At 37.9% G+C, this 10,988-nt stretch overlaps 1 protein-coding gene across 3 annotated transcripts in view; it reads left to right on the forward strand.

The window, feature by feature from the left end:
• The window catches only part of LOC133869903 (ABC transporter C family member 2-like), a 37,228-nt gene extending 27,432 nt beyond the window's left edge, over positions 1–9,796 (forward strand). For all 3 annotated transcript variants that reach the window (XM_062306995.1, XM_062306997.1, XM_062306996.1), the window contains 8 exons: positions 109–497; positions 4,103–4,283; positions 4,502–4,825; positions 5,606–6,362; positions 7,075–7,196; positions 7,877–8,122; positions 8,370–8,799; positions 9,289–9,796. In XM_062306995.1, coding sequence (XP_062162979.1) covers positions 109–497; positions 4,103–4,283; positions 4,502–4,825; positions 5,606–6,362; positions 7,075–7,196; positions 7,877–8,122; positions 8,370–8,799; positions 9,289–9,386 — 2,547 coding nt within the window. In that variant the 3' untranslated portion in view covers positions 9,387–9,796. The remainder of the gene's footprint in view (positions 1–108; positions 498–4,102; positions 4,284–4,501; positions 4,826–5,605; positions 6,363–7,074; positions 7,197–7,876; positions 8,123–8,369; positions 8,800–9,288) is intronic.
• Positions 9,797–10,988: the final 1,192 nt, after the last annotated feature.

The raw sequence follows: 10,988 nt of genomic DNA on the forward strand, positions 1-10,988 counted from the left end.
TTCTGGACATCTGAATAGAACAATACTTGGCTTTTGAAAATTTTTAGTTCAACTGTTCTTTAATATTTTTTTTTTAGTGTTCTAACTTGCATTGTTAATAATCTTCAGGTTTTTGATAAATGCATTAAGGGAGAACTAAGAGGAAGGACCAGAGTCCTTGTCACAAATCAGCTGCATTTTCTGTCACAGGTCGATAGAATCATTTTGGTCCATGAAGGTATGGTGAAAGAAGAGGGAACATTTGAGGAGCTTTCTATTAACGGCGTACTGTTCCAAAAGCTAATGGAAAATGCGGGAAAGATGGAAGAATATGTGGAAGAAAAGGAAGATGGTGATAACATTGACGATAAGACCTCCGCAAAACCTGTCGCAAATGGGTTGGTGAATGATTTTCCAAAGAATGCAAACCATACAAACAAACCAAAAGAAGGAAAATCTGTTCTTATCAAGCAGGAAGAACGGGAGACGGGTGTTGTTAGTTGGAATGTCTTGATGAGGTAAAAAAATGTCACCTTCATTTCTATGCTTCAGTTATAGAACTTCATGTGTAATTCTTACTTTATAGAAAAATAAAAGTCAAATTTGTTCTGAGCATCAAAAGCATCCACCTCCTAATCGTGTGCCTCTCTAGTAAAGCTCACGTTTCACTGGTTGGCACCGCCCAATAACTTTAAGTTGTCCGCAACAGAGGCGTCCTACGCTCGAGCAATACCAAATAGGCGTTCTGCCGTATTTGGAGTCCACCACTACTCTCCACCACGCATTTCTCTCAGTCCTATACTGCCACAACCATTTGCCTAGAAGAGCGCGGTTAGACATCCTCAAATTTTTGATCCCCAGCCTTCCCTCAAAAATTGGAGAGCAAACCGTGGCCCAATTAACTTGATATTTAAATTCTTCGTGTATCCCTCCCCATAAAAGGTCTTGTTGAAGCTTCTCAATACGATTGGCCACACAAGCAGGAATGGGGAAAAGAGACAAGTAATACGTAGGCAGATTGGAAAATGTGCTTTTTATAAGGGTGACCTTGCTGCCTTTAGACAAATACATCATTTTCAAGCTTGCCAATCGACGCTCCATCTTTTCCACAATGCCATCCCAAATAGACTTGGCTTTGAAAGAAGCCCTTAGGGCCATGCCAAGATACTTCAGGGGCAGAGAGGAAGTCTCGCAATCCGCGATGTCAGCCAACTCAACCACATTATCCACATTTCCCACAGGAACCAAGACAGATTTGACCAGATTAATTTTTAAGCTAGAAACAGCTTCAAAACAAAGTAAAAGGGCACGTAGATAGCGAAGATGATCAGGGTTGGCCCCACAAAAAACCAAAGAATCATCCGCGAATAACAAATGAGAGATGTTAACCATGAGGAGCCTAGATATTTTGCTAGGCTTCTATGACCCCACTACAAACAGAAGGGGAGATAGAGGATCGCCCTGTCTCAGCCCACAGAAACTACTGAAGAAACCGGACGGCGAGCCATTGACCAAAACAGAAAAGCGCATCGAGGAAATGCAACGTGCTATCCATGAGACCCATTTCTCCCCAAAGCCACATCTACTCGACATGTACAATAAAAACATCCAATTGATGTGGTCAAAAGCCTTCTGAATATCCAGCTTGTATTTATCAAAAACTTCCAATTGTATTTATCAAAGGGCGGGTGGTTAACGTTGATCAAAAGTACTATTTCGAACTTGCCCACATATTATTTGTCCCTCTTCCCTCTTCCCTATTCCAGTGAGAGTGGCTAATCGTTTAGAAAAACTCCAGAGAGATTTCCTTTGGGGAGGTATTGGAGATGAATTTAAGTTCCATCTAGTGCATTGGTCAAAGAATCTGAAGGTCTCAGTGGGGTTAGGGGTGAGAAACATGATTCAGTTTAATAGAGCATTTCTGGGTAAGTGGTTATGATGGTTTGCTATGGATAGGGATGCTTCGTGGAGAAAGGTCGTGGACATCAAATATAGTAGTATGATGGGTGATTGGTGTTCTAAGGAGGTAGGGGGGACTCTATGAAGTGGGAGTGTGGAAATGTATTATGATGGGGTGGGATGGTTTTGCACATCATGTGTGATATGAGGTAGGAGATGGTTTTAAAGTGTTATTTTGGCATGATGTGTGGTGTGATGTGGGGAAATACCTTTGAAGAATCTTTTTCCAGAGTTGTTTACTATTGCATGTGGTAAGGATGCATGGGTAGAGGAGAATATGCAGACACAAAATGGTAACATTCTTTGGAATATTATGTTTACTTGACCTGTGCATGATTGGGAGGTGGAAGTGGTTTATCAGTTTTTTGAGTTGTATTCTCATAAAGTAAGGTATGAAGGAGAGGATTAAATTTGTTGGATCCCTTCGAGAAGGAAATCATTTGAAGTGAAGTCTTTCTATCAGGTTTTATCTACTTCTGTACAATCCACTTTTCCTTGGAATAGTATTTGGAAAGTTAAGGTTCCCCTGAGAGTGGCATTCTTTGAGTGGACGGCTACTCTAGGAAAAATTTTAACTTTGGATAATTTACGCAAGAGAAATATTATTGTGATGGAGTGGTGTTGTATGTGTAGGTGGAGAGTCCATTGATCATTTATTCCTGCATTGTAAGGTTGCTATAGAGTTGTGGAGCGCGTTGTTGCATCTTTTTGGTGTTGTGTGGGTTATGCCTCGAAGGGTGAGCTAGTTGTTGGGGAATTGGAGGGGGCAAATGGGCAACCAGTTTTGGAGAATGGTTCTATTGTGTTTGATGTTGTGTCTATGGAGGGAACGAAATGCACGCAATTTTAACGATTGTGAGAATGACTTGCTCAATTGAAGAAGTTGGTGGTACAAATCTTGTATACATGGACAGTGACATTGACTACTTTGTTTGATTTTTTCGATTTGTGTTCTTCTTTCTCTATAAATATGGGGTTTCTTGTATACATCCTGTATACTTTGGGTTGCGCCCCTCTGCACTTTTTTGAAATATACATTATTCTTTCAAAGGGGAGTTGAGATTGAAATAAAGTTCTTTAAAAAGAAGGTAGGTATAATGCTCGTAGGCCAAAAAGGTCCTAAACTTGATCGTTCTGGTCGCACTTTTCTGACCATCGGTCTTGATCACATCTCAACAGTCTTGGAAGAAGGCCATAGAAAAGCCATCAGGACTTGGAGCCTTATCTCTATTAATACCTTTCACCACCTCTAAAACCTCCCTTTCCTCAAACAGAAGCTCTAACCGATATAGGCCTCCTCTGCATCAAAGGAGTTGAAAGCAAGATCATCCAGTCTAGGCCACCAATTATATTGTTATGAAAATAAGGTCTCATAAAACTGAACAATATGATCTCTGATAATAGGTTGATCTAAAGAAACTGAGCCGTTTACAGACAACGACTCTATGAAATTGTATCTCCTGTTCGAGTTTGCAATCCAATGAAAGAACTTTATGCATTTGTCACATTCTTTTAGCCAAAGAACTTTGGATTTTTGTTTCCAACTAATTCCTTCTTGAAGAATGATTTTTTCCGGATCACTGACAATCAGGCTTTTCCTCAGCTTCTCTTCAGAATCTAACCACTCTCTTCCTCAAGACTATCAAGAGCGTGCAATTCTTCAAGCCAACAGCTAGTATGCTAAAGTATTCAATCTAGTTAATATCGGTATGTCAAAAACCATAATATAAAAATTCAATCCTCGGGAAGGGCCCATGAGCTTTTAAGGAATATTTTTCAAGGGGAATTCCCGTCTGGATTGGAAGCTAGAAATGATTTAGATAGAGTTATTGAGAAAGAAATTGATGAAAATAGAGAGTGAAAGATGAAAGGGAAATGTAAGATGATTGAGATCAAGATATTGAAAAAAAGGAAAAAGAAAAGAAGAACGATGAAGAAATAGGGTTGAATGGAGAATAAAGGTTGGATATCTTTCAGGAATGATTGAATGAGTTTAAGTATTGTAAAACATAATCTGAATGAGTATCTATTTTGACATTGGCAATTTAACTAATCCCAAATTTAGGTATGATGACCTATCAGCTAATCCTGTTCATAATGGCTCTTGTTTCTTTTTATTTTTACTTCTTTTGATTGCAGATTTTATTGGATTTTGTGGGTACAGGTATAAGGATGCTTTAGGAGGGCTATGGGTGGTTGGTATACTCTTTTTATGCTATATCATGAGTGAAGTTCTACGAGTTTCAAGTAGCACGTGGTTAAGCCATTGGACTAATCAAAGCATGTCGATGGGATACAATGCTGGTTACTACAATCTGATATATGCAGCTCTATCATCTGGTCAGGTATGAGTACAGTTAAACGATAATTGGCTGAAAGTTTTTAAAGTAAACTTTCCTATTTATTCATCTGCACGCAAGCTCCCTCCCTTCCGGTGGCTTAGGTGCCGTATTTCATACTATTTTGAGAAGTTGGATGTATAATGCATATTATAATTGTTGTGATTTCAGCTGAAAAATCTTGACTTTAAAACTCTTTGCACACCAAACCTATCTGGTTTCAGGTTTTGGTGACATTGATAAACTCTTATTGGTTGATCACATCAAGTCTTTATGCTGCCAGAAGGTTGCATGAGGCCATGCTTAGCTCCATACTAAGAGCTCCAATGGTCTTCTTCCAGACCAATCCACTTGGACGGATCATCAACAGATTTGCAAAGGATCTAGGGGACATTGATCGGAGTGTTGCTCCATTTGTAAATATGTTTCTTGGCCAAGTATCACAGCTTCTTTCTACTTTCATCTTGATAGGAATTGTGAGCACAATGTCTTTATGGGCCATAATGCCACTTTTGGTTTTGTTTTATACGGCCTACCTATACTATCAGGTATGTCGAAGCTTATGTCCCTGTTCTTCATGCCCTTCATTTTTATGGGAGTCAAAAGTTGTATTCATGTTGCATAAATTAGGAAAATTTTACTTATGTCCAAGGAAAGTTTAAGTTCATTGGCTACAGAAAATAGTTACTGCTACAAATGTTTCTTTGATTCTATCTGTTAGAGTAGTTTATCTTATCTTAAATGTAAGTGTGGGTAAAGGTGAAAAATGAGGTGTCAGTTTGAGAGTGTAAGTGTGTTTTCCTTCTTCTTCTTCTTCTTCATTTTTTTTTTTTTTTTTTTTTTTAATTTTTTTTGATATATATATATATATAAATCAATTTGTAGTTATTGAAATCTTTTTATTTCATAGTTGGCACAAGCACTTTTTTTAGTGATTTTGTAATTTTCCAAAAGTTCATATTAAGTTGGAGTCTCTCTCTCTCTCTCTCTCTCTCCTTTGATCAAAGCTGTAGGAGTGGGCTAGAGAATGTGAGGCAGCAATCCCTCTCCACGAATCCCTACCATGGTGGAGTCCATAAGTCTGCACCCCCCCCCCCCCCCCCCCCCCCCCCCCCCAACCTCTCTCTCTCTCTCTCCCCCATGTTGGGCAGAGGAACCACTTGGCTAGAAAGACTGGTGGTGATTTGGAGTTCCTCGCAGACCTTGATAAATTGGCTGTTGATATGTATTTCTACTGGCGGCCATTGTATTCTTTTTCTTTTTTTTTTTCTTTTCTTGTGAAGCACAATAGGTGTTTTTTAACGTGAGCATCATTTTTGTTTCTTTAGAGCACAGCACGTGAAGTAAAGCGCTTAGACTCCATCAGCAGATCTCCTGTTTATGCACAATTTGGAGAAGCACTGAATGGTCTATCAAGCATTCGAGCATACAAAGCTTATGATCGGATGGCAGACATCAATGGAAAATCTGTGGACAACAGTATTAGATTTACCCTTGTGAACATGAGTGGAAACCGCTGGCTCGGAATTCGTTTGGAAACATTGGGAGGCCTCATGATCTGGTTTACAGCAACCTTTGCTGTCATGCAGAATGGGAGGGCCGAAAACCAGCAGGCATTTGCCTCCACCATGGGTCTTCTTCTTAGTTATGCTTTAAACATTACAAGCCTGCTGACTACTGTACTAAGACTTGCAAGTCTGGCTGAGAATAGTTTAAATGCAGTTGAGCGGGTTGGGACGTATATAGACTTGCCTTCAGAGGCTCCACCTATTATTGAGAGCAACCGCCCCCCTCCTGGATGGCCTTCGTCAGGATCCATCAAGTTTGAGGATGTTGTCCTCCGTTATAGGCCTGAACTTCCTCCCGTCCTGCATGGGTTGTCTTTCACAATTTCTCCAACTGACAAGGTGGGAATTGTTGGAAGGACCGGGGCAGGGAAATCTAGCATGATCAATGCTTTATTTCGTATTGTAGAACTGGAAAGAGGAAGGATCTTAATTGAAGATTATGACATTGCAAAGTTTGGACTGAATGATCTACGTAAAGTTCTTGGAATCATACCACAGTCACCAATTCTCTTCTCAGGTACACTGATCACAATATTTCTTTAAATTGGGATGACAGCTGAGTTGCAACTGGCTCTTCCACGATTATTTAACTTAACATGGTTTTCTCTTTTTCTTATTTCAAATTGGACAATAAGTTAAGGAAGCTGGAGTTTCTCTTATTATTATTCTTGGGCAATAAGGAAGCTGGAGTTTCTATGACTACACTCATTAAGTGACTTGGTGTGTGTTTGGTAAAGTTTTTGAAAAGTGTTTAGGGCTTTGTGTTTTGAAAAGTTGAAAATTGAATAGTGTTTTCGGTGGGGGCCAGATTTGAAAAATGTTGTCTATGGGTCCACAGAAGAAAATTCGTTTGGTAGAATGAATAGTCTTTCTAAAAAGCGAAAGGGCTTCTTTCTTTGTTTGGCCTTAGTTTTAAGCTTCCTAAGAGGATGCTTCATACCTAACCATGATATAGATGCGGAATGGGTTTAAGTCCAACTCATTAATCAGCGTACTTTTGGGCTATTTATATTTCAGTTGTTTTAATTTACTCATTGTGTCATGGATTCCTCCAACTTTCAACTCTACCGTAGTTGATATAAGTATGACACAGTTTCATCACTTATAGGAGGCCATATTTTTATTGTACTTATAGGAGTCTTTACTTTCCTAGTTGGTTGTTATAATTGATCACAATACATGAATGAAGTCTGATTTATTCTAATCTTGAATTTAATTTCACTGTTTAGGGTCTGTGAGATTTAATCTTGATCCTTTCAATGAGCACAATGATGCTGACCTTTGGGAGTCATTAGAGAGGGCACATTTGAAGGATGTCATCAGGAGGAATTCTTTGGGTCTGGATGCTGAGGTGAATTTTAATTTTTCTGTACTGCATGAATTGGGTTGATGGATGAAAAACTCTGCCTCATAATTAGTCCATTCTGGATGATTTAGTTGTTTGATAAGTTTAACCCCTCCCCCTCCTTTTCCAGCGATAGATTGTCTTGGCATAGCATTGATTGAAATAGCCTCAAATCTATTAGAGGCATTGCTATAATTATCAACAGAAGTCCCTTATATTACTTTTCTTTTTTAATATTTAAAGCAAAATGTAACTGTTAGCCGAGAGTGATAATGACTTATTAATTAATTAGATTTTGTTGTATTTATTGTAACTGTTAACCGTTAGCAAAATGTACCTTGTATTTTTTGTAATAATAACTTATTAATTAGATTCTTTTGTTCTGGGAGCTGAGTAAATTCTCTCTCCTTTTATTTTTCACCAGATGATTTGGGTTGATTGGTGAAATGCTCTACATCATAAAATTTGTCCGTTCTGGATGATTTTGTTGTTTGATAAGTTTACCCCCTCCCCCCTCCCTTGCCAACAATAGGTTGTCTTTAGTATTTTCATTTGATAAAACTAGCTTTGACTCTGTTACGAGCCATTGCTATAATTATCAAGAGAAGTGCCTTATGCTCTTTGCTTCTTAACAATTTCAAGAAAAATGGGTCTGTTAACTGAGAGTGACCTTGTATTCTGTGAAGGTTTCGGAAGCAGGGGAAAATTTCAGTGTTGGACAGAGGCAACTATTAAGTCTTTCTCGAGCACTGTTGCGAAGATCAAAAATACTGGTTCTTGATGAGGCTACTGCAGCTGTTGATGTTAGAACTGATGCTCTGATTCAGAAAACTATTCGAGAAGAATTTAAATCATGTACAATGCTTATTATCGCTCATCGACTGAATACCATAATCGACTGTGACAGGATCCTTCTGCTTGATGCTGGTCAGGTATGGCTTCAATGTTTAGGGCTTTTGCAGCTCATTTTTTTCTTCTTCTGTTGTTATCGTCCTTTTGTCGCTGCTTTTGTATATGATGAATAACTTTGTTTGATGACAACTGCAAGTTTGAATGAGTTAAACTTGAGAGTCCATAGTCAGATTTTTTAGCCGATTTGGCTTGGTCTTCAGTCTTTAGTTTCATGTAGTTTTCTTTTTTTTCTTTTTTGGGTTGACGTGAAATTTTTGTGCCTTTCAGGTTCTAGAATATAGTACTCCAGAGGAATTGCTATCAAATGAAGATAGTGGTTTCTCTAATATGGTTCAAAGTACAGGGGCTGCAAATGCACAGTACTTACGCAGCTTAGTACTTGGAAGAGGGGAAGGAGAAAACGAGTCGGTAAGAGGAGAGAACAGACAGTTAGATGGACAGAGGAGATGGCTAGCCTCTTCCCGATGGGCTGATGCTGCCAAGTTTGCCGTTGCTGTTAGTCTTACCTCATCACAGAATGATCTTCAACGTCTGGAAATAGAAGATGAGAACAGTATCCTAAAGAAAACAAAGGATGCAGTAATAACTCTACGAGGAATTTTGGAAGGAAAGCATGACAAAGTAATTGAAGAGTCGCTTGATCAATACCAGATCTCTAGAGATGGATGGTGGTCATCTCTTTACAGGATGGTTGAAGGTACATTTGAAATCACTGGTTACATCATCCTTTTTACATGAGCTCAACCTGAGGTATGCCAAAAGAACAATTTACTCCTTACAATCAAATTCCGTCCACTGAATTAAAAAATTCTGATACTGCGACACGTTAAAGCCAATAAAATTATGACACATATCCTATTTAAGTCAGTGTCACACTAACGGAATCTGTTAATTCAGTGGACGAAATTTGATTGTGAGGAGTAAATTGTTCTTTTCGCATATGTTAGGGACATCTAAGTTCATTTTGATACCACATAGAGCAAAATGCAAATCGGGTAAACCACGTGGACTAATTTTGCATTTTTTCCTATGTTTTAATAAAATTTTACACATTGCATGATCTTGTTATCTGTTTTGAATAGTATCTCTACCTCAAATAGTGCACTGAACCTGGAAGAAATTCATTCCTCATTGTGTTTTAGTATGGCTCAACTCTATCTAATATTTTTATTTCCCTCATTTCCAGGTCTTGCTGTGATGAACAGGTTAGCTCGGAACAGATTTCAACGATCAGAATATGATTTTGAAGACAGATCTATTAACTGGGACCATGTTGGAATGTAGTCACTATGTCTGTTTTAGTTAACAGGCTTCATACTCGTACCAATGCCGACGCATTGACACGCAGCAGTGACTGCAATCACTCTATATTTTTGTTAAGTATCTTGATATATCTCCCAAGGCTTAAGATGCAGGGGAGAGAATTGCATGGCATTATAAGGCACACTACGTTTAATGGGCCCTTCGGTTCCTGACTTTAAATATATACATTATAGATAGGATGTTTTGATGAGTTTGGATTGCCTTTTTTCTATCATGTAATGTTGGACTGTAAAGCAAATTACTGAACTGATTTGTTCAAATTCAAAATGAGCCATGAACAGCTCTGCTTGTAACTGGAATGTTAACAGCACAATGAGTTAAGCTATTCTTATCAAGTAGTGGGCGACATGGAGGAGCTGCCAGTTCCTCAATACTGTTGATGAATAATTGCACATCAGGTTATGGCGTTAAGGAAAGGCCATTATCATCATGAATTCCAATTCCTTGGCAGCCAATGGCGGATCAGATTTTGCCATCAAAATTGCGGAATTGAAAATTAATCATGTTTTTTGAGTGGCCAATAGAGTGACATTTGATAGTTTGGGCATACATCTTACAGTTTAGAGTTCTGAAAAGCTTTCTTGTTTCAAGATAAGCTATTGGCTAGAGCGAATCTTTGTTGTTGACCAAGGAGAAACAGATGTGATAGACCATAAAGGTAAAGATTCCAAGGGGTAAAGACTCTTGGAAAGTGATACTCAGATCTGGACTATCACTTTAAAAGGATCAGGCAATTTAAAGTTTTTTTAGAATCACTTATAAAGTTCAATTTCACTTAGTATATGAACAATGCGAGAGTTAGAACTCATGAGTGTTTTTTTATAAACTGTCTACTTTATTTGGGCTATTCATTTTTTTAGTACGGGACTAAGGTGTTACAAAAAGGGCAACGAAAAATAATATTGAGGTGAAAAGAAAGAGTAATGTTATTCTTTATACTCATTTTATACTGGTTGACATTAGTTGACAAGATGTATTTTAAATGGCTTTTTCTTAGTCATTTAAAAGGAACAAAAAGGAAGCCCTAGCTTGAAAGTCGTGATAAATGAATGTACTATTGTATTGTACTGACGTGGTATTATTAATCTGTCCTTAGATCAATTCAAAAGAAAATAAATAAATAAATCAAATTAAACACTAAGTTGACAATGCTATGAGAATTATAGAATTAGTCTTCAAAAGAATCCCTAAGATTCTGACCCAGCCTTTCCAGCCTGTCCACATGCTTTTACAATGGCAATAAAAAGACTTGACACGCAAATGACGCAATACATATATTCTTTTTTTTTGTTTTTTTTTTTTTTTTTGTTTTCAAATTTCATTACATGCATCCCTAGTACCACCAGTTCAGACTGGGAGTATCAATATGTGATTCCTAATTCCCATTTGGTGTACTTGAAGATATCATTTTTCTTTCAGCAAAAATATAAAATCAGTCTAATTTATTCCCTGCAGTCAAATTCTGTTGACTGAATTAACAGATTCTGATAACATCACGTCATAGTCAATAAAATTATGACACGTCTTATTTAAGTGAGTGTTACACCAACAGAATATGTTAAG

This window comes from Alnus glutinosa, chromosome 5, assembly GCF_958979055.1.
Source record: "Alnus glutinosa chromosome 5, dhAlnGlut1.1, whole genome shotgun sequence".
Lineage (NCBI taxonomy): Eukaryota > Viridiplantae > Streptophyta > Magnoliopsida > Fagales > Betulaceae > Alnus > Alnus glutinosa.